Consider the following 25,231-nt stretch of genomic DNA (forward strand, 5'->3'; position numbering starts at 1 on the left):
AAGTTGGTGTTTGTATATTTTTTAATAATATTAATAATAAATCACATTTCTATAGCGTTTTTTTAACAACCCAAAGACGCTTACAGAGTATACCGTAGTTAGTAATACAAAGAAGAAATAAACGACAAACAACCCTGCAGATTTTCAGAAAGCCCACAAAACTGTATGAAACGCAGTCTAATATGTTGCAGAAAAGAACGGTGTATGTAAACTTCTGACCTGACTGACCTATCACCTCTTCTGTTTAAGCCAAACATTCTTTATAGTTTTTACTGTCAATATTGTCATCATTATTATTTTTGTTACGATAAATATTATTGTTTTCTATTTATTATAACTATATTTTATTAGTGTTGCTTTGTTATTAATATTTATTTTATTACTATTATTATTTATATAATTATTATTGTTGTTGTTCCTCTTAATATTATAAGCATATGGTTATTAATTTTAGTTACTAATTATAATTAATATTAGTTTAGTTTTTTTCTATTTATTTATGCATTTCCTTCCCATTTTCTCCCGGTTTAACGTAGTTAATCTGTCTTCCACTGCTGAGGATCCCTGATTGCATTCGAGGAGGGTATATTGCTGCTCACGCTTCCTCCGACCCGTGCTCAGCCCTTAGCAGACCCCTTCTTTTTGCTCATGCATTCTACACAAGTGTCTTTATCTGCTAATCAGGGTCCCTACACAGTGTTTGAAGACCCCACCCACATAATCCGGTCATCCCACCCTAGCAGACACAGTGGCAAATTAGTATCTGCTGCAGGAACTGCCAATTGTGCCCGCCAGATGGCACCCAGCCGACTGGTCGCAACAACCGAGTTTCAAACCGAGGAGTTCAGAATCTCAGCGATGGTGTGCTAGGGGAATATCCCGCTGCGCCACCTGGGCACCAATTATTATTATTTATATTATTATTGTTGCTGTTATTCTTCTTAATATTATAACTATATGATTATTAATAGTAGTTGTATTTTTATTGTTATTATACTATTATTATCATTATAGTTATTATTCTTATTATTTCTTAAGTCTCGGCTTTTTATATTAATATTTTCATCATTATTTTTATTATGATAAATATTATTATTGTTTTCTATTTATTATAAACATATTTGATTAGTGTTGCTTTATTATTATTTATTTTATTATTATTATTTTTGTTGTTATTCTTTTTAATATTATAACTATATGATTACGAATATTATTTTTTATTGTTATATTATTATATTGTATTATATTATTATTATTATTATAACAATTTATTATTATATAATAAATTTTTTTATTATTGTGCATAGCATTATTATTGTTGTATGTATTATTAGATGTATTGTGTGTAATATTAGATCACGTCTAGTTTTCATTTTTTAAGTGTTTATTTAAGAAATGACTCCTACAGTAACAGAATTTAATAAAGAATTATTTCTATCCATGTTAAAATCAGACACTGAAACGTTTCCAGTGTGGTTCCTCTCACCATCCTGCAGATGGCTTTGGTGTCCTCGGTAAACTTGTCGCTGTACTCCTCCTCCTCCTCCTGCACCCGTTTCTCCACCTCCTCCCTCTTCACTCGCTCCTTACGGGCACGGAAGGGCGACCGGCCGGCCGTCATCTCGTAGATCAGACAGCCCAGACCCCACCAATCAGGACTCATGCTGTAGCGCTCGTTATTGATCACCTCCGGAGCTGCCGATCAAAACAGCAAACCACCATCATCATCATACTCATGACAGGGCCACCACATCACATGATTACAAAAACAACAAAACATGATTTTGTGGGTTTGGATTTTGTGGTTTTAAGGTTGCTGACGTACCCATGTACCCCACGGTGCCCACTCGACCCCGGATCGCCTCTCCATCAGGCACTTTGATGGCCAGTCCCAGGTCTGAGATCCGGATGTGGCCTGCAGCAGAGAGAAGGGGGGTTAGAATCTAAATCCTGCATTTTTAACGTTCACGTCTTTCTTCCTGATAGATCGGATCTGCTTACCGTTATCATCTAACAGGATGTTCTCCGGTTTCAAATCCCTGTGGAGAAAAAAACACACATTAGACATATCCAATTCCCAATGGTGAATAGGCTGCTGCTTGGACAACCTCCGATCTGATTAAGCAAAGTCAGATCACCACCCCACCACGACCCCTCTGACACGTGTCCAGCCGTAGCACATATGGAGAGACACGCTAAGCCCCATAAGACTCCACCCCCCATCCTATACATACATATATATACATGCAGGTGTCTAGATCAGTTCCGGAGATCCCATATATGCGGAGACTCCAGGAAGAGAACCTGTGGGACCTTCCCTCCCTCAAACACGCCCAACTGTGTGTAAGGCAGCTCTCACACACTTATGTGGCGCATTAGACCTCTATGCCACCTGAGTGCCCACTAATTCTGTTCTTAGGATCTGCATGACTGGACAGAGCTTCCATATGACTGATCATTTCAGGACTGTGTGTGATTGGATGATGAGTTCTTCAGACCTTCTGATTTTGTTTGGCAGTGATGGAGTCTTACAGAGTGCCGTATAGCGTACTGAGAGTCATGCTAAGCTCTCCGTAAATCAAACATCTGTTGATGATGGACTCTCGGTGCGAGTGTGTACAAGTGTGTGTGTATACATGTAGAAGATGGACTCTTGGTGCGAGTGTGTACAAGTGTGTACCTGTACACAGTGGACTCTCGATGCGAGTGTGTACGAGTGTGTGTGTGTGTACCTGTACACAGTGGACTCTCGGTGCAAGTGTGTGTGTGTACCTGTAGATGATGGACTCTCAATGCGAGTGTGTACGAGCATGTGTGTGTGTTTGTGTGTGTGTGTGTACCTGTAGACGATGGACTCTCGGTGCGAGTGTGTACGAGTGTGTGTGTGTGTGTGTACCTGTACACAGTGGACTCTCGATGCGAGTGTGTACGAGTGTGTGTGTGTGTACCTGTACACAGTGGACTCTTGGTGCGAGTGTGTGTGTGTACCTGTAGATGATGGACTCTCAATGCGAGTGTGTACGTGTGTGTGTGTGTGTGTACCTGTAGACGATGGACTCTCTGTGCGAGTGTGTACGTGTGTGTGTGTGTGTGTGTACCTGTAGAAGATGGACTCTCGGTGCGAGTGTGTACGAGTGTGTGTGTGTGTATACCTGTACACAGTGGACTCTTGGTGCGAGTGTGTGTGTGTACCTGTAGATGATGGACTCTCAATGCGAGTGTGTACGTGTGTGTGTGTGTGTGTACCTGTAGACGATGGACTCTCTGTGCGAGTGTGTACGTGTGTGTGTGTGTGTGTGTGTGTACCTGTAGAAGATGGACTCTCGATGCGAGTGTGTACGAGTGTGTGTGTGTGTATACCTGTACACAGTGGACTCTCGGTGCGAGTGTGTGTGTGTACCTGTAGATGATGGACTCTCAATGCGAGTGTGTACGTGTGTGTGTGTGTGTGTACCTGTAGACGATGGACTCTCTGTGCGAGTGTGTACGTGTGTGTGTGTGTGTGTGTACCTGTAGAAGATGGACTCTCGATGCGAGTGTGTACGAGTGTGTGTGTGTGTATACCTGTACACAGTGGACTCTCGGTGCGAGTGTGTGTGTGTACCTGTAGATGATGGACTCTCAATGCGAGTGTGTACGAGTGTGTGTGTGTGTGTACCTGTAGACAATGGACTCTCGGTGCGAGTGTGTACGTGTGTGTGTGTGTGTGTACCTGTAGACGATGGACTCTCGGTGCGAGTGTGTACGTGTGTGTGTGTGTGTGTGTTTGTGTGTGTAGCTGTAGACGATGGACTCTCGGTGCGAGTGTGTACGTGTGTGTGTGTGTGTGTGTGTGTTTGTACCTGTAGACGATGGACTCTCGGTGCGAGTGTGTACGTGTGTGTGTGTGTGTGTGTACCTGTAGACGATGGACTCTCGGTGCGAGTGTGTACGTGTGTGTGTGTGTGTGTGTGTTTGTGTGTGTACCTGTAGACGATGGACTCTCGGTGCGAGTGTGTACGTGTGTGTGTGTGTTTGTGTGTGTACCTGTAGACGATGTACTCTCGGTGCGAGTGTGTACGTGTGTGTGTGTGTGTACCTGTAGACGATGGACTCTCGGTGCGAGTGTGTACGTGTGTGTGTGTGTGTGTGTACCTGTAGACGATGGACTCTCAGTGCGAGTGTGTACAAGCATGTGTGTGTGTGTGTGTGTGTGCCTGTAGACGATGGACTCTCGGTGCGAGTGTGTACGTGTGTGTGTGTGTGTGTGTGTGTGTGTGTGTGTGTGTGTGTGTGTGTGTACCTGTAGACGATGGACTCTCGGTGCAGGTGCTCGAGGCCGCAGCAGATCTCGGCAGCGTAGAACTGCACGCGATCCTTCTCGAACCCCGGCGTGCCCATGTTGTAGATGTGGAACTTCAGGTCGCCCCCGTTCATGATGGTCAGCACCAGACACAATGCGTCTTTGGTTTCGTACGCGTACGCTAAACTCACCTAGCGGACGAGAGGAGGAACCGAGACATAAATTATTACACGGCCGTCAATTAATTGGAACTCTGACCGTGAGCCAGACGTGACGGAGATGAGGAAGAATGAGACGTACCACAAATCTGCTGTTGACCTTCTCCAGGATCTGTTTCTCGTTCAGTGCCATGGACTCGCCCTTCCTCTTCTTTATCCTCTTCTTCTCCAGTTTCTTACAGGCGTACATTTTACCTGTAGCTCTCACCTGACACGCACATACCTGCACACGGGGACGTACGTTACCAATACCGCCAAACTACCGCTACTATAAATACCCCCCATACAGCAGGGTTTTTTTTTCCTGAGTACACACACACACAGCTCCTCACCTCTCCAAAACCCCCCTTTCCCAGGACCCGGTACTGCCGAAATGTGTCCTTCGTAACCGGTTGCCTGCAATCACACCACAGCAGTTTTTACTAAACACAGACATTTAATAAACACACGACAAAAAACAAACTAAAATTTTAAATCAGACCTTTCCAGCATCTTCCACTGGAGGAAGCGATCGAAGTACATGCTGTTCTGATAGTCGGAGAAGGGAGCGCCGCTCAGGTAGTCATGAAGAGCCCTAACACACAAAAACAAGAACCAAACCCCCTTACTAACACACTTTCTTTACTTTTATTTCTGTTTATTGTAAAATACGATGACATGATAGAGAATGTTTATAAAAAATTGTCCCAATTTGGTCCTTAATATGAATTAATTCCCCTGTGCACTCTGGCGACGTCTTCTGGTCCATGCTGGAAAAGCAAATGCAAGAAGACGCATCCCTCGGACAAGGTCAACTGATGTTAGACGAGAGGGTCTTCAAGAAAGCAATCAATGTTCCAATTCATTCCAAAGTTGTTCAGTTCTTTACAGGCCACAGGAGTTTCTTCACAACCAACCCATCAAACTACACCATGGGCTCAGTTCAAGTGAAAACATGGATATAAAAACCTTTTTCAAACTCTGTTGATGCATGCTCAATAATCCAGGTACACAAATCCACAAAGTTGAATCAGTTCATCTGGACACAAGTTTGTTGTAGAGAAACAAAACCCCCAAACCAAAGTTCTCTACAACAAACTTGTGTCCAGATGAACTGATTCGACTTTGTGGACTTTTTCAAACTGCTGCCACCAATTTCAAAGCACAGAATTGATTTAATACACCTATAAGCAACAGGTGTGGCTAAACGTATTAATTAGGAGAGACGTCCACATACTTTTGGCCATATAGCGTACAGTATACAAGCATGTGTGTGTTTCTTACTTGCGACAGTCGCTGAAGATCTCCTTGCATGGACTCAGCTCCAGGTTTTCTCTGCAGTGCTCGGCCAAACCCTCCACGACGTCTACACACTCCGGTGACTACACACACACACACACACACACACACACACACACACACACACACATATATATATACAGGTGACACTTTTTAACACATAGCCGGGTTTACACATCATATGTAGTATTACTCTAATGGAAACCAAAGTTAAGGCCCACCTGCTTGGTGAGAAACTTCTTGATGATCTGATCTCCTCGACTCTTCCTCTTCTCGTCCGGCGTCACCTCGTAATCCTCCTAAAAGTCCCGAAGGTTACACGGTTACCACGGTGACAAGAATTCAGTTTCAATTTATCATCTACTTCATCATCATCCTCATGACTGTTTATAACAGAACTAATAATGAAACCTACTGATGATTAAAATGACCCGATTGTCTCGAATTAAACTCTCTTCAATACGTAGTGCACTATTTTCCTCTACTCGGCATCTAAAATTACAATGTGAGAAGGAGGACGGGGTGTATTCGGCCTATATGACAAATAATGGGACGAACGGGACACATTCACATCGATTATATATAGTGCAGAGGGTGTGTGGTTTGAAACACATCCACACTGATTATATATAGTGCATAGGGTGTGTGGTTTAAAACACATTCATTCTGATTATATATAGTGCATAGGGTGTGTGGTTTGAAACACATCCACACTTATTATATATAGTGCAGAGGGTGTGTGGTTTAAAACACATTCATTCTGATTATATATAGTGCATAGGGTGTGTGGTTTGAAACACATCCACACTTATTATATATAGTGCAGAGGGTGTGTGGTTTAAAACACATTCATTCTGATTATATATAGTGCATAGGGTGTGTGGTTTGAAACACATCCACACTTATTATATATAGTGCAGAGGGTGTGTGGTTTGAAACACATCCATTCTGATTATATATAGTGCAGAGGGTGTGTGGTTTAAAACACATTCATTCTGATTATATATAGTGCATAGGGTGTGTGGTTTAAAACACATCCATTCTGATTATATATAGTGCAGAGGGTGTGTGGTTTAAAACACATTCATTCTGATTATATATAGTGCAGAGGGTGTGTGGTTTGAAACACATCCACACTTATTATATATAGTGCAGAGGGTGTGTGGTTTGAAACACATCCATTCTGATTATATATAGTGCAGAGGGTGTGTGGTTTGAAACACATCCACACTTATTATATATAGTGCAGAGGGTGTGTGGTTTAAAACACATTCATTCTGATTATATATAGTGCATAGGGTGTGTGGTTTGAAACACATCCACACTTATTATATATAGTGCAGAGGGTGTGTGGTTTGAAACACATCCATTCTGATTATATATAGTGCAGAGGGTGTGTGGTTTAAAACACATCCATTCTGATTATATATAGTGCAGAGGGTGTGTGGTTTGAAACACAGCCACACTTATTATATACAGTGCATAGGGTGTGTGGTTTGAAACACATCCACACTGATTATATATAGTGCATAGGGTATGTGGTTTGGGACACATCCACATTAAATATATACAGTGTATAGGGTGTGTTTTTTGGGACACATCCACATCGATTATACCATAACTAGGGTTTGAGTTTGAAACACTTTCACATGTGGTGGTGTTTATGTGACCAAGCCAAACTACGCTCACTATATAGTACACTGCGTAGGGAGTAGTGTGTGGTTTGGGACACATCCATATTGACTATATGTGAATAGGATGTGTGGTGTGGGACATGTCCACATTGACTACATGGTAAATACGGTGTGTATTGTTTGGGTCACGTCCACATTGACTATATAGTGACTATATAGTTTGGGACACGTCCACATTGACTATATAGTGCACAGGGTGTGAGGTTTGGGGAACGTCCAGTGTCTACAATGTGAATCACACACACACACACACACACACACACACACACACACACACACACACACACACTAGCATATGCTTTATGAAGCCGTGGTGTGTGACCTCTGGTTGCTTGGTAACCAGATCGTCAACACGGCAGGAATCTGTGGAGAGCCGCAGCACGGGGCAGCAGCGTCACACACACATCACACGTCATTACATAGCGGGAGTGTGTGTGTGTGTGTGTGTAAGGAGGATGAAATGTTTTCCATTCCTCTTAACACTTCACCATACACTCATCTAAAAAAAGGGCAGGGACAACCGAAAGGAAAGAACTCCACCACACACACACACACACACACACACACAGTTATTTTTCCTGTCAGAAGTAATGGGACATAACTGCCGCAGTGAAGCGAGCGCTGTTCTCCTGTTACAGGATCCTCGCACCATCATCTCAGACACTTCAAAACTTTTTTCCAGACACCGAGTGTCGATGATCGTAAGCGAGAAGCTTCACTGCAGGCCAGGTGTTGATGTGACGGCAGTATGTGCATCCAACACAGCATTCAACTTCCTAATGCTGTAACTAATCCCCCAGCTGCACCATCTACTGACTGTAATCAGGCACAGAGCCAAAGATCTATCAGCCAGTAATGAATCACACAGTGAGGAGTGTGGAGCAGTGAACACACACACTGTACACACACTCCCATAGTGCACACACTCCCATAGTGCACACACTCATTCACTTGCTTCCATATGCTCAAACTTACACACACACACACACACACAGAACTGTCTCGAATGATCCCACCAGTCTCTGACGTCAGCAGGGGCCTCATAAAGCCCCCTAGGCTCATTCCTTCTGGTGTCTTAATACACACACACACACACACACACACACACACACACACACACACACACACACACACACACACACACCTGAACATATTCCAGTAGCATTGATATTAGTTACACTACAAATTTCACTTAAGCATATTTAGACATGGCTGGCACACACACACACACACACACACACACGCACATACACACACACCTGAACATATATGTTACACACACTCTTTTAGCAGCATTACTACTAATTTCACTACAGCGTATTTAGAAATGGCACACACACACACCCACACCCACACACTCTCACACTCTCTCACACACACACCCACTCACACACACACACACACTCTCTCTCTCACACACACACACACACACACACACACACTCACACACACTCTCACACACTCTCACACACTCTCACACACTCTCACACACTCTCTCACACTCTCTCACACACACACACACACTGTAATAAACATTCAGGCTCTAACTGTATGAGCGCAGATGAAGTGATGGGGTGTTGAAGAACCGAGGGGGTTAATGGGTGAGTGTTTGGACTGAACAGACAACAGACTCTTTGACACTGACCACATGGATCCGGTGTGTTTGCACCCTGACCCCCCTCCCCCATGTAATAGCCAAGTGGACAGACAAGCGTCTAGAATGAAGGGAACCGGGGGGGGCGTCTAGACGGGAAACGAGATACTGAACAAGGGTCTGAGTAAGGGTCTGAGCTCACACACCAGTTCACACTGCTAACAACACACTGCTAACAGCACTGGCTAGCTAATTGCACAACTCCTGACCTGATCAAGGACAGCAGGATCACCACATGCCCCCTCAGAGACGAGTCCAATCAGCGGCCACTGCTTGGGTTCCCACGCAGAGTCATATCGCATACGGAGAGACACAATAAGCTTCATGTGGCTATCCCCCCCACTCCACTTGTGAAGATGCCCAGACAGTCCAGAAAATTGCTAATCGCAGCGGGGAAGAGACACTCTTAAACCCGACTTACAACTGTAACTAGTTACACTGCAAGTAATTGAGGGTTAAGGGTCTTACTCAGGGGCCCAACAGTTCAGCCCAACAACCTTTCGATTACTAGTCTAGCACCCTAACCGCCGAGCCACCTTTGACCTAATTATCAGAGTAAATAATCTGTTTCCCCTTTTACAAAATTACATTGTCACGGCGGGTCCAGCTCCACCAGGAAACACTGGGCGCAAGGCAGGAATACCCTGAACAGGACGCCAGTCCATCACAGGGCTTCACCCATCCACAACCCCCCCCAGACAGAGCCTATCATGTTTATGTACACAGACCAGGATCTCAGCAGAAGTGTGCTGGCTCATAAGACCCCTTCCCAAACAAAGAATTCACTTAATAAAAATACAGTCTGTAATTAAATAATAAATATTCAGTAGGAGCAGCAGCAGGATTCAAGCAAAGTTAAGATCAACTGAGGCATCATGTTAAGAACTCTCGACCTGACCTTCTACTGACCCCCCAGTTTGTTATTCCTGATGAAGATAAACACACGTTATGAAGCATCTACAGAGCAGGACCCGAGCGGAACCTGGAGCTTTAATTTAGTGATGTTTATTTCAGAACAATCCATCACAGTTCAGCTGAAGCTCTTCAGTCTGAAACTCAACCACGTCTCTTCCTGGAAGCGCTGAGGCTCGGGATCTGAATGAGAGGAAGGACCACCTGTTTTGGGTGGGTACGTAGAGGAAATGACATTGAGGAAGTGACCATTCGTACCATGGAGACCTCGAGTGTGTGAGCGCCGCGCTCGTATAAACATCAGTAATGCAGAAGGGTCTACTGTAGTACAATCTACAGTGGAGGGTGTGTAAATATATGTGTGTGTGTGTGTGAGTGTAAATATGTGAGTGTGTGTGTGCGTATGAGTATGTGTCTGTACATAAGTGTGTGTGTGTATGAATGTGTAAGTGTGTGTGTGCATAAATGTGTGTGTTCAAGTGTGTGTGTATAAGGGTGTGTATACATGTGTGTGCATATGAATGTGTAAGTGTAAATATATGAGTGTGTGTGCATATATGAACGTGTGTGTATAAGGGTGTGTATACATCTTTATGAGTGTGTGTATGTGTAAATATGTGAGTACTGAGTGTGTAGTAGTATGTGTGTGTGTGTGTATATTTATATATGTATATATATATATGTGATTGTGTGCGTATAAATGAGTGTGTATATATATGAATGTGTAAATGATTGTGTGTGCATGTGCAAATATGCGTGTTAGTTTGTGTGTGTGTATATGATTGTGTAAGTGTAAATGTGCGTGTGTGTGTGTTTGAGTGTGTGTATATATGAATGTGTGTGTATAAGGGTGTGTATGTACAGTATGTGTATGAATTAGTATATATACAGTGCCTTGCAAAAGTATTCAGCCCCCTTGAACTTTTCAACCTTTTGCCACATTTCAGGCTTCAAACATAACGATATGAAATTGTAATTTTTTGTGAAGAATCAACAACAAGTGGGACACAATCGTGAAGTGGAACGAAATTTATTGGATATTTAAAACTTTTTTTAGAAATAAAAAACTAAAAAGTGGGGCGTGCAATATTATTCAGCCCCTTTACTTTCAGTGCAGCAAACTCACTCCAGAAGTTCAGTGAGGATCTCTGAATGATCTAATGTTGACCTAAATGACTGATGGTGATAAATAGAATCCACCTGTGTGTAATCAAGTCTCCGTATAAATGCACCTGCTCTGTGATAGTCTCAGAGTTCTGTTTAAAGCGCAGAGAGCATCATGAAGACCAAGGAACACACCAGGCAGGTCCGAGATACTGTTGTGGAGAAGTTTAAAGCCGGATTTGGATACAAAAAGATTTCCCAAGCTTTAAACATCTCAAGGAGCACTGTGCAAGCGATCATATTTAAATGGAAGGAGTATCAGACCACTGCAAATCTACCAAGACCCGGCCGTCCCTCTAAACTTTCAGCTCAAACAAGGAGAAGACTGATCAGAGATGCAGCCAAGAGGCCCATGATCACTCTGAATGAACTGCAGAGATCTACAGCTGAGGTGGGAGACTCTGTCCATAGGACACAATCAGTCGTACACTGCACAAATCTGGCCTTTATGGAAGAGTGGCAAGAAGAAAGCCATTTCTCAAAGATATCTATAAAAAGTCACCTGGGAGACACACCAAACATGTGGAAGAAGGTGCTCTGGTCAGATGAAACCAAAATCGAACTTTTTGGCCACAATGCAAAACGTTATGTTTGGCGTAAAAGCAACACAGCTCATCACCCTGAACACACCATCCCCACTGTCAAACATGGTGGTGGCAGCATCATGGTTTGGGCCTGCTTTTCTTCAGCAGGGACAGGGAAGATGGTTAAAATTGATGGGAAGATGGATGGAGCCAAATACAGGACCATTCTGGAAGAAAACCTGTTGCAGTCTGCAAAAGACCTGAGACTGGGACGGAGATTTATCTTCCAACAAGACAATGATCCAAAACATAAAGCAAAATCTACAATGGAATGGTTCACAAATAAACGTATCCAGGTGTTAGAATGGCCAAGTCAAAGTCCAGACCTGAATCCCATCGAGAATCTGTGGAAAGAGCTGAAAACTGCTGTTCACAAACGCTCTCCATCCAACCTCACTGAGCTCGAGCTGTTTTGCAAGGAAGAATGGGCAAAAATTTCTGTCTCTCGATGTGCAAAACTGATAGAGACATACCCCAAGCGACTTGCAGCTGTAATCGCAGCAAAAGGTGGCGCTACAAAGTATTAACGCAAGGGGGCTGAATAATATTGCACGCCCCACTTTTCAGTTTTTTATTTCTAAAAAAAGTTTAAAATATCCAATAAATTTCGTTCCACTTCACGATTGTGTCCCACTTGTTGTTGATTCTTCACAAAAAATTACAATTTCATATCGTTATGTTTGAAGCCTGAAATGTGGCAAAAGGTTGAAAAGTTCAAGGGGGCTGAATACTTTTGCAAGGCACTGTATATATATATATATATATATATATATATATATATATATATATATATATATATATATATATATGTGTGTGTGTGTGTGTGTGTATACAAGTGTGTGTGTGTGCATGTGCAAATATGTGTGTTAAAGTGTGTGTATATAAGAATGTGTGTGTTTGAGTGTGTGTATGTATGTGTATCAATTAGTTGTGTGTGTATATATATAGAGAGAGAGAGAGAGAGAGAGATATGTGTGTGTATATATACACAAGTGTGTGTGTTTGTATATAAGTGTGTGTAAATACGTGTGTGTGTGTTTGAGTATAAGTGTGTGTATATGAATGTGTAAGTGTATATATGTGTGTGTGTTTGAGTGTGTGTATATATGAATGTGTGTGTATAAGGGTGTGTATACATCTTTGAGTGTGTGTGTAAACATGTATTAAATTGTATGTTAGTGTCTGTGTGTATACAGGAGTGTGTGTGTGTGTGTGTGTGTGTGTGTGTGTGTGTGTGTGTGTGTGTGTGTGTACCATGGCATCCAGTAGATGAATGCATCGTTGCAGTTCTGGTCGGGTCTCACAGTACAGCCGAAACAACAGTCGCCCGATGGGCTGCTTCTCACACAGGCTGGAGTAATCTCTCTCTGTAACACAGACACACACACACACACACACACACACACTTAAATGAACCGGTTTAGTGACCTATGCTAGTAAATATAAGCGGCCGTATAATTCACACTTTGACTATAAATGTAGGTGTGAAAGGAGAAGGTGTGAGTGGGTAAAAGTCTGTGTGAGTGTGTGTGTGTGTGTGTGTGTGTGTGTGTGTGTGTGTGTGTGTGTGTGAGAGAGAGATATTTCTGTAGCTGTTCTTTTTCTGTGACTGAATGACGAAGTGATAGAAATGAAATCTCGTCTCTGCTCTAAAAAAGCGCCCGCAGTCGAGAGAGCTTCACCAGCACAGGCTGCCAAGCCAGAAAGCAGCAGCTGATGTGAAGCTCGTCCGACTGTGGACAGTGACTCGTTTAGCAGCTAATTGAGTGGAGATTTGGGGGATTAATCCTGTGGCTCTTTAAATGCACCAAAACTTCAGGAAACATTTCTGACCTTGGTGCTGCCAAACTAGCCCTATTTACACGGGCACAGAGAATTATGATGCCACAGCTGCCATCCTGGAACTTTCTCCGCCCGGTTCTGACTGTCTACTGTGACTGTCTAAAATCTGCGATGTGACAGGGTGAGGTGAGGCCAGGGGCCCGACGTGTGAAGTGTTTTGGGGGCCCGAAACTCCCTCCGGAGCTGAAGTGTGCAGGTGAGGTGTGGGCGCAGGATCGTATGGTGTTACCGATGGTTTTGCTCAGCTCCACGCACTGGCTGATGTGGGGGAAGCGCAGGATCTCCCTCCATTTCTTACTCCTCCCTTTCCGCTTTCCTCCTCCGCCTGCAGAGAGAGAGAGGATGAGAAGATGAGAAGATGTTTACATTAAAAAAATAATAAACGCTCCTCCGCTCCTGCAGGCCGACGCCAGCTTTCACAGAGGCCGCGTCTGATTCACGCTCAATTCATTCAGAAAATCTCCTCCGCCATATGGAAACGCTTTGCATCGCCTACTTGTGTGTGTGTGTGTGTGCCAGTGTGTGTGTGTGGTTGGACTGCGAGTGATTTGGTTCTTGCGTCAGCGCCGAGCAAAAATAAGCCCACCCTCCCAAGAGGGGAGACCTGCTCCGAGAAGAACAAGCTACCGAGAAGCACCAGAGCGGCGGGAGCGCACGGAGGAGAAGAAAAACACGGCGAACGCAATAAAAACCACGCCAGCCATCGATCTGAGGAGCTATTATCTTCCGCTGAAGCTCGGTTTACTCCAGCGCACGTTCAGAGAGCGGAGTGGGAATGTTTCTGAGCTGGATTTGGAACGCAGCCCAGCTGACGGAGACTTCCAGTACAGTGAAGAATGTTGAGTTTTCCGAAGGGACGAACACAGCAATACGTCATTCAGTCCTGCAGCGAGAGTGTGTGTGTGTGTGTGTGTGTGTGTGTGTGTGTGTGTGTGTGTGTGTGTGTGTGTGTGTGTGTGTGTGTGTGTGTGTGTGTGTGAGTACTTTAACAGTTGCCTCATGCTATTGCATGCTCCTGGGGTCGAGGCTCATTCTTACACACACACACACACACACACACACACACACACACACTGTTGTGTTAAAGGTGCACCAGACAATATGTTATTGTTCTTACTCTCCCAAACACAACAAACCTGAATCGTTTAGCACAGTAATCAGATGCCCAGAACAAATGGCATCCAGGGAATCCAGTGGAAACCGGACCCACCGCAACCCTGACCAGGACGACACAGTGAAACCTGGCTGTTAAAACAAGCAAATATAACAAACAAAACAACACGGCCCCGACCGGCATGTGTGTGTGTGAGTACTTTAACAGTTGCCTCATGCTATTACATGCTCCTGGGGTCAAGACTCATTCTTACACACACACACACACACACACACACACACACGTTACTCTCCCGAACACAACAGATCTGAATCGCTATAGTTGGTGTTTGGGGCGCTCAGGTGACACAGTGGTCAGATGCCTAGAACAAATGGCATCCAGGGAATCCAGTGGAAACCGGACCCACCGCAACCCTGACCAGGACGACACAGTGAAACCCGGCTGTTAAACAATGTGATTAAAGCAAGTGGATCAAACATAATAAACAAAACACAACGACCGATGAACACACGGTCCCGACCGGCTTGTGTGTGTGTGTGTGTGTGTGTGTGTGTGTGTGTGTGTGTTCAGACTTGTATTATGATGAGGAGTTGAAAGTGCACCAGACAATATGTTATTGTTAGTGGCTGCTCAGGTGACACAGTGCTCAGATGCCTAGAACAAATGGCATCCAGTGGAAACCGGACCCACCGCAACCCTGACCAGGACGAGACAGTAAAACCCGGCTGTTAAACAACATGATTAAAGCAAGTGGATCAAACATAATAAACAAAACAACACGACAGATGAACACACGGTCCCGACCGGCTTGTTTACTGTAGCTGTAGTGCTATAAACAATCCTCCTCTAGAGCTAAACTCCACCCACATTTCATCTGCTCACACACAAAACAACACAAACATGGCAGACTCGCATGCTAAAGGATGCTCACATGTTGTGCCGATTAGTCTTCCGCTGCCGGGGACCCCGATCGCGTCCGAGGAGGGTATATTCGCCCGACACGCCTCTCTCCGATCCCTTCTTATTCTCCCATACCTCAGTGGATTCACACGTAAGGCCAGTCTCGCGCATGAAGAGTCACGCGCTTCTGTACAGACGCCTCGGACTACTCACAAGGGTCCTTACACAGCGTCCAAGACCCCGCCCACTTTTTAGTCCCGTCTTTTCCCACCCAGAAGACTAGTGGCCGATTCTGTCTTCTGCAGGCACCGCCAATCATGCCTGATAGGGGGCGCCCAGCCACCAAAATGCACCCGATCCTCTAAATTCAATCATTCGGCCTGGTCAGGGTTGCTGTGGTCAGAGCCACACAGGGTGAAACACAGGGTGCAGGTAGATCTGAATCTCAGTGGCGTCTGGACAGACATTATTGTACAGTAAGTGATAAAATAATGCTGTGTACTCAATCCACCTGCCGCATCACAGCATCAGCCATAAACATTTTGTTCCCACAATGCACTGGGTGGATTAGATACCACACTATAGCCCTCTGGATGCTGGAGAACCATGTGAAGTCTATACAGATACAGATCATACATGTGTGTGTAGCTACATGTATGTTCAGTCCCGCCCATGACTGACGTCCCATAACCGCCAGCTGCTTCCTCTTTAGCCGCCGCACTCGCGCTAATCTCCCGTAATGGGCCATTTCCTGTTAGCGAGCGCATGCTAAAAGCTCTCTGTTGGTCTGGAAGGGTCCATTAGGTTCCAGCTCGATTCATAATTCAGCGCTGAGCCGGTGGAAGGCGGCCAGGACGATTTGGGACGCAGCCCGGGAAGCGAGGAACATTCCGAGGGAGTCTGTCACTGAACACATTCATAACGCTGCGATTAAACTGGAGGTGCCGGCCGTGATACACCTCACATCCTGGAGGGAACGGCGGTGTGAAGAAGTATTCACCCCCCTCCCCAAATCTTGTACTATTTTGTCTAGAAACACACACACACACACACACACACACACACACACACACACACACACTACACACACACACACACACACACACACACTACACACACTACACACACACACACACACACACACACACACACTACACACACACACACACACACACACACACACACACTACACACACACACACACACACACTACACACACACACACTACACACACTACACACACACACACTACACACACACACACTACACACACACACACACACTACACACACACTACACACACACACACTACACACACACTACACACACACACACACTACACACACACACACTACACACACTCTGCTTGTGCACGTTTACGACCAGTCAAAAAAAAAAAGGCAGCAGCTTTAAAACATTCATTTATTCATTTAGTCTGTTTTACCACCATTTTATCCTGGTCAGGGTTGCAGTGGGTCAGATTCTTCTGGCTAAAAATAGGAAACAAAACGCACAGCTCACACACACACACACATCTGGGGCGATTTCTAGTAGCTCCAGTTGACCTGACTGCATGTCTTTGGACTTGTGGGAAGAAACCTACATGGACACGGAGAGAACATGCCAACTCCACAGAGAAAGGACCCGGACTGCTCCACCTGGGAATCGAACCCAGGACCTACTTGCTGTGAGGCGACGGTGCTACCCACCGGGCCACCGTGCCGCCCTGGCACTACTAATCAGATCTGGTTTCTATTTATAGGTCTGCACAGCATCTATTAAAACTCTCAAATCGATCTTCTTCAGTAAAGCTGAGCTTGGAAGCATCACTACCGAGTTCTAAACTGCCACCGGAAGCAGCATTAGCACAGGAACTTTTCCACAGGAGCTTCAAGGATCAGATTTCCAAGCCTGGGCACAAAAATAAGGACCTGATGTGGAGGAGTAAAGGACAGCACCACCGGACACTAGAGTGTGGTGGAGGAGAAATCTGTGCTCGGGTCCTTCAGTTTCTGAGAAGGGAAGTTTCGTGCATCAATAGTTTAGGGAATGCCTGATGCCCTTTCCTTTTAAAGCATGCCAATGACCCTAAAGCGAGACCTGACACAAAACAATTTGGAGCAACCTTAACCCTATTTAAACGCTGCTGGGGTGAATCGAAAAAATCTAATAAATGGATGCAATATTTTATTTTATATATCCTTTACAGCGATAACAGCCTCCACTCTTCTATTTTCACCAGGTTTTGGAGTGTATCTATGGAAATTTGTGACCATTTAGGTCAAGCAGAGACGTTGGACAAGAAGGCCTGGCTCACAATGGACGCCCCCATCTATCCCGAAAGTCTGGGATCCGTACTGGGCCAACCAACCCGTGTCTTTAGGAACCTGGAACAGGAACCCTGGTCAGAAACATTTCATTAATTTATAAGAACTGATTTTAGAGACCCTGCTAGCAGCGGGTGTGGTCGAAATATTTCGGCTCTATAACAAGAGAAGGTTCCACACACTGGAGGCACCAGTTGTACCCTGATGTTTTTACTGGGGTGTGGCGCCTGTGCTTCATGTGTTCCAGTCCGTCCACGCCCTGCGTCCCCGTGTTTTACAGCGATGACATCACCACCATAAAACTGAAAACAAAAAAATAACCGCCGTCCTGCATCCGAACTGGATAGAAACCACCGGGTTCACGAGGCTCCCTCGCTCAGCCTGCGCTGGAAATCCTGCCCCGAAATGCTACCCACCTACCCCAGCCCCCCGGAACGGACGTCATTCTACCCACAGCGGGGTTACTCAGATGCCTTACTGCCCCTCCCTCACACAAACGTAATGTAAACACACACACACACACACACACACACACACACACACACGTTTTCTCCTCATATGAACCAGCGACAGACTGAATTCCTACAGAACGCTTCAGTGTGTCTGGAACAACACGCTTTACTCTACGTGTTCCTCATGCTGGCACTTCAACCAGACAGTAGGAGTCGCTGTTGCAGCAGCATGAAGGTGAGAATCCTCGTCCACTCCTGTGTGTGTAGAGCGCACGACTGGTCAGCGCAAGAGCCGGCCACGCCCACAGGGGTCCTTAACGTGGCGAAATAAAAGCAGCTCTGAGTGAAGCAAAAGACGGGAACGTGTGTGTGTGTTTCACACTGATGTGTGTGTGTGTTTCACACTGATGTGTGTGTGTGTTTCACACTGATGTGTGTGTGTGTGTTTCACACTGATGTGTGTGTGTGTGTGTGTGTTTCACACTGATGTGTGTGTGTGTTTCACATTGATGTGTGTGTGTTTCATACTGATGTGTGTGTGTTGTTTCACACTGATGTGTGTGTGTGTGTGTGTTGCACAACGGTGCATGAATGTGTGTGTGTGTGTGTGTGTGTGTGTACAAGATAAAGGTAGAATTGCACCACACTTGCTGTAATGTAAATGTACACACACACACACACACACACACTAAGAGAAATTAAAGGAAACAGGAAGAGACATAATGTGGAAATCAGTTGTTACATCTGCCGAATTATCTGTAATGCATAAACACACACACACACACACACACAACACACACACACACACACACACACACAACACACACATCCTGCCAGTGAGCCACATCCTGAATCAGAACTGTAAAAGAGACCTGCTACATGCAAATCATCTGCAGACCAGCGGGCACAATGGTGCCACACAAGCACAGGTATAAATACTCATACAGATATAATAAACACCAATACACATACTCATACAGTTAAACACCTACACAAATAAACACCAATACACATACTCATACACACAAATACCATGCACATAAATACTCATTATACCTATAAAGATAAACACCCATACACACAAATACCTACACACTTAAAAACCCACATACATAAATACCAATACAGATAGCAGCCAGCTATTTATCTGTATGAGTATGTATGTGGGTATTTATCTGTACGAGTATCTTTATGGGCTGCCAGGAAAATCAGATACTGTATATCCAAGTTGAGACGATATAATAGAAAAATGTTCTTCCAGCAACAAACTCTCAGACAAAAACCAACTGATCAACTACAGACAGACAGACCGCACAGCCTACAAACTGACAGACAGAAAGACTGACCACTGGGTGCAGAGAGTTTGGACGGGTCATTATTTGGGTTTCCTGGTCGACGTAAATCTGCTGTGTAATCTAATAAAAAACAGGCGTCACTTCAAAGAACGTCCAGTTATCTGATTCTGGGAAACACGGCACCCCCCGCCTCAACCCCTATAAACTTCACACACCAAACACTGTACCTTCCTGCCTTCTCCAGACACACACACACACACACACACACACACACACACACACACACCCATGTCATCAGCAGAAACACAGTGTGTTATTTATAGATGGATTTCTGATGTGAGGTGGATTTAGTGACATTAAAACCAAAAATGGAGATTCTAATTACAACTGCAGTACTACAAATACTACAAATAAAATGTTAGTATTTGCTATTGTGTATCAGTCTACACAGAGCCCCAATCTCAACACTATTAAAAATAAATGGGATGAATTGGAACATCAGTTCGAAGCAATGGAATGTCCAAGAGATTCATGGTCAGGTGTCCACATACTTTTGGCCGTACAGTTTATATATGTTTTTTAATTTCTAGGGTACTTAAACATGTATGACTGTCATATTTTAGTTTCCTTTGAGATGCAGCCGCTGTTGGGCCCTTAGACATGGCCCCTAAACTCTCCGGCTTCATGGGTGCCGTATAACGGCCGACCCTGCACTCTGACCCCCGCTTCCAAACAGGCTGGGACGTGAGAAGAGTAGAATTTCACTGAACTGTACACGCTGGGATGTAAATGTGAACCGTCATCTGTAATTTTCATAGGATTTCCATCTCTGCTCCGTTCACGTCCCCAGTAAAGCCACAGCGCTGCGGGCGGGTCCCGCTGCCCCTCACATGTAAAGCAGGTGGCACACCCATGACGTCCGGCTGCACTCAAAATTTGCGAGTTAAAAGCCGAGCGTTTATTTTACAGCCCTGCGTGAGCGCAAAGCTGCTTAGCACACGTTAACACACGCTAACGCTGGCGTAGGCTGAAAATAAAGGGTACCAGAGTACCTGCGCTGAATAAAAACAAACCAGCGCTAAAGTTAGTGACCCTACAGCCTGTGCTTATGTGTTTAAGACTCTATGGAATGTGTGTGTGTGTGTGTGTGTGTGTGTGTGTGTGTGTGTGTGTTAGAGGATAAGAACACCGGTGCCGCCGTTTCCAAAGGTGAAGGCCGGACTATTGTAGGAAATTAACCGCTGATGTCTGCTCTGGACATGTCCCAAATCACACCCTTTTTTACTACATAAACTTTACTCTACATAAACTGTGTTGTCAGTCTGCTCTGGACTTGTCCCAAACCACACACACATTTCCCTACATAGTATACATAAACACTATAGTCAGTCGGGTTTGAATGTGTCCCAAATCACACACTAACTTCCCTATATAGTATACATAAACACAACCATCAGTGTGCTTTGGACGTGTCCCAAATCACATACACACATTTTACTATACAGTACACAAACACAACCTCAGTCTGTAGTAAATGTGTCCCAGATCGCGCCTTTTTTTCCTATATAATAAACATAAACACCATCATCAGTCTGTAGTGGATGCGTCTCAAATCACACACTCATTTCCCTATATAGTATACATTATCAACAGTCTGTAGTTAATGCGTCCCAAATCATACCCATTTTTCCCAACATCGTATACATAAACACTATTGTCAGGCTGTAGTGGATGCATCCCAAATCACACACACATTTCCCTATATAGTACTGTATACATAAACACTATTGTCAGCCTGCTTTGGACACGTCCCAAATCACACACATTTATGTAGCACCACTTAAACGTAGCCGTTGACTAATGACTGTGAAGAAGATGTGATAAACCGTGATTACAGAACAGACGAGGTGAACGTTGTGAGTTCCAATCCCGCTCTGATTGACCTTGATGATGATGATCTCTGGCTCGGCTGTTCTTTACAACATTTGCATCTGCGATCAGCGATTTCTTTACAGAATTTGCCTGATGTTTGAGTTACGTCAGGATGAAAATGTTCCCGGGTGTGTGTGTGTCCCGGACACGTTTCCCAGACACGACTGGCTCAACGTGATGACCCTGACCAGGCTGATGTGTTTGACAAACACATTTTGACAAACACAAAATGAACTGATGAGTGTGACAGAATCCTGAATCCTGAACCTGAAATTTTGCTCTGGTGGACCAAACACATCATCGAATCCTTCTAATCCACCTTCTGCATGTCTTCTGGAGGTGGAGGGACACCATAAAGATGAAAATGCAAACCTCCTTACATACAGGAGTAGTATACCTTAACACCACCGTCAAACTGCTAAGGATGTGTCCCAAATCACACACTCTATCCCATACATAAATACATAAACATTATCGTCAGTCTGGAGTGGTCCCAAATCACACGCTTCTTCCTCTACATGGAATACATAAACACTACCATAGGACTGTTCTGGATGTGTCCCAAATCACATACTCTATCCTCTACACAGTATACATACACACCACCATCAGTCTGCAGTGGAAGTATCCCAAATCACACACTCATTCCCTTACACAACATTTATATAAACACTATAGTTACTCTGCGGTGGATGTGTCCCAAATCACACACTCTTTCTCCTACATAGTAAACCTATACACCAATGCTAAACTTAAGTGGATGTGTCTCAAATCACACACTCCTCCCCCTACATCAAATATTTAAGCACTTGTCACTCTGCAGTGGACGTGTCCCAAATCATAGTTACATAAACACCACAGTCAGTCTGCTCTGGACCTGTCCCATATCACACTCATTGCCCTACACAGCAAACATAAACACTACCGTCAGTGTGTTGTGGACGTGTCCCAATACAATGACAAATTATCGCTTACATTTTCCAACTTCCCAGGTAGTCGAGGTTAGATAGTGCTGCACATTAGGGGCCAACACTGAGGGACCAACCTCTTGTCATGTGCTTATGAGTCCAGCCCACAGTGGGACCGGACACGTCCAAATCAGGCATGTTCGCTGGGTAGAAGCCAGTCCTGCCTTTAGATGGCAAACAGTTAGTGTCCGCTGCTGGACTTCCTCTCCAGCTGTTCCTCGTCTCCTCGACACCAGCACTCGTCTCCTCCTCATCCCTTCATCCTGTCCTCCCCTCCATCGCACTCACTCCATCACTCTGCACTGTGTGCCCCCCTATCTCCCGAGATCCCGGCTCCAAACTTCTCATCGTGCTCACGGTGTCACCCTGTCGGGTCAGAAGTTTACATACACTTGTGAGGACGCGGATTTTGCTGCACTCCTGAAAATTTGGGGTCAAAAATATAAATACGCACAGCAGTAATGTTTGGACGTGTGTTACTTTAGCTCGTTCAACCTTTCTTTTAATAGCCATGAAGCTTCTGGAAGGATCGGGCCGCTGTACTTGGCAGAACTGGTACAGCTCGACCGAAACGGCTTCTGGGAAAGACTTAACCTTTCAGTAACGTCCACATATCTTCGATACGGTTGTGGGGCGGCCGCTCTGAAAGCTTTATTAATTACAAAACCAAAACAAGCGTGTGTTTCTTCTGTGTTCCTGGAACAACCAATTAAGTCTGAGATTCAAGAGTTTTGAGCTAATCGTGCTTCTTTATTACTCCCTCCACTAAAACAGCCCCAGATCATAAGACTACCGCCACCATGCTTTACAGTAGGTGCTGACCGGGAGCTTGTCGAACGTCCTGTTTCCAAAACAAACTATATTGAACAGAGTGACCCGTGTGTGATCTTTCAGCCTGAACAGCAGCCGCTCTTCTGGGAGAGCTTCTCACAAGACTTTGAAGCATGTCTGTGGGAATTTGTGCCCATTCAGTCGAAAAATGACAGCATTTGTATGGCTGGACGCTGATTTGGGTCGAGAAAGCCTTAGTTGACGTTCAGTTCATTCCAAAGCTGTTCAGTGGGGCTGAGGTCAGGGCTCTTGCAGCAACAGTTTGGGGAAGGCCCTAAACACACAAGTTCCAAAATCACTGCCCCACCATACAAACAGCATCATCTTTTAAATGAATGGGCACAAATTCCCACAGACATACAGCACCAACACTACCAGCGGCACCACTGCATCACATCTTACAATCATCAGTCTGCAGTGGATGTGTCCCAAATCACACACTCTTACCCCTATATAGTATACATGAACCACCATCAGTATGCAGTGGACGCATACCAAATCACACACTCTTCCCTATATAGTATACATAAACACCACCAGCAGTCTGCAGTGGACGTGTCCCAAATCACACACTCTTTCCCCTATATAGTACTGTATACATAAACACCACCATCAGTCTGCAGTGGACGTGTCCCAAATCACATATTCCTTTCTCTACATAGCAAACATAAACACAATTTTTAGACTGCTCTGGACCTGTCCCAAATCTGTGCCCAGCCATACAAATGATGTCATCTTTTGACGCAATGGCCACAAATTCCCACAGACAGACCTTAAACTCTTGTGAAAAGTCTTCTCAGAAGAGCGGCTGATCACACAGAGGTCAGTTAGTTTTTGAACAGGACATCCAACACGCTCATGCTCAGGTGGCCCTACAGTGTGCAACCTGATCAGGACCGTGGTGTGTCCAGCGCTAGTTGAAATCACTGAGCACCAGTAGCTTTCAGCAGGCGACGGAGCAGCTCCACACAGTGACGTGTTATTCAGGTACGTATGAATAACGAGCGTGACGTTTTTATGAAGCCGGATCCTCGTTAACGTGCAGATCAGCAGAACGGAAACGCCGGCGGAAAATCTGCGAGGCGCGGCCGCTCTGAAGCCGAGCTCGGGCCCAGACACTGAGAGAGTTATAGAGATACGCGAGCGTGTCTAATCTGCCGAATGAACGCTGATTCATGGCCCCGGTGCTGCGCCTGGAAGAGAAAATACGGCGGCGGACCGACAAAGGAGCCACTGAGAGCCGTTTATTACAGCCGTCATGTTCCGCTAGCACACAAATCACACGCTGAAGTCGCTACGTTCGGGTCCCGTCTCATAAAAACGCTCGGCTGTTGACTTGTCCTAATGAACTCTGTGGAAGGATGGATAGATCTCTGGATGGATGAATGGATGGATCTCTGGATGGATGAATAGATCTCTGGATGGGTGAATGAATCTCTGGATGGATGAATGGATCTCTGGATGGATGAATAGATCTCTGGGCGGATGGATGAATAGATCTCTGGATGGATGGATGAATGGATCTCTGGATGGATGAATGGATCTCTGAACGGATGAATAGATCTCTGGGCAGATGAATGGATCTCTGAATGAAATGAATGGATCTTTGAATGGATGAATGGATCTCTGGATGGATGGATGAATGGATCTCTGGATGGGTGAATGAATCTCTGGATGGATGAATGGATCTCTGGATGGATGGATGAATGGATCTCTGGATGGATGAATAGATCTCTGGATGGATGAATGGATCTCTGAACGGATGAATACATCTCTGGGCAGAT

The 25,231-nt window shown here is 44.9% G+C and overlaps 1 protein-coding gene across 2 annotated transcripts in view; it reads right to left on the bottom strand.

Moving 5' to 3' along the window:
• The window catches only part of grk5l (G protein-coupled receptor kinase 5 like), a 46,144-nt gene that overhangs the window by 6,613 nt on the left and 14,300 nt on the right, over positions 1–25,231 (bottom strand). For both annotated transcript variants that reach the window (XM_062999494.1, XM_062999493.1), the window contains exons 2-12: positions 13,858–13,953; positions 13,041–13,153; positions 6,000–6,077; positions 5,764–5,861; positions 4,982–5,074; positions 4,833–4,896; positions 4,583–4,723; positions 4,283–4,473; positions 2,002–2,039; positions 1,826–1,915; positions 1,487–1,695 (exon numbers count right to left, since the gene is read on the bottom strand). In XM_062999494.1, coding sequence (XP_062855564.1) covers positions 1,487–1,695; positions 1,826–1,915; positions 2,002–2,039; positions 4,283–4,473; positions 4,583–4,723; positions 4,833–4,896; positions 4,982–5,074; positions 5,764–5,861; positions 6,000–6,077; positions 13,041–13,153; positions 13,858–13,953 — 1,211 coding nt within the window. The remainder of the gene's footprint in view (positions 1–1,486; positions 1,696–1,825; positions 1,916–2,001; positions 2,040–4,282; positions 4,474–4,582; positions 4,724–4,832; positions 4,897–4,981; positions 5,075–5,763; positions 5,862–5,999; positions 6,078–13,040; positions 13,154–13,857; positions 13,954–25,231) is intronic.

This window comes from Trichomycterus rosablanca, chromosome 7 (genome assembly GCF_030014385.1).
Source record: "Trichomycterus rosablanca isolate fTriRos1 chromosome 7, fTriRos1.hap1, whole genome shotgun sequence".
Lineage (NCBI taxonomy): Eukaryota > Metazoa > Chordata > Actinopteri > Siluriformes > Trichomycteridae > Trichomycterus > Trichomycterus rosablanca.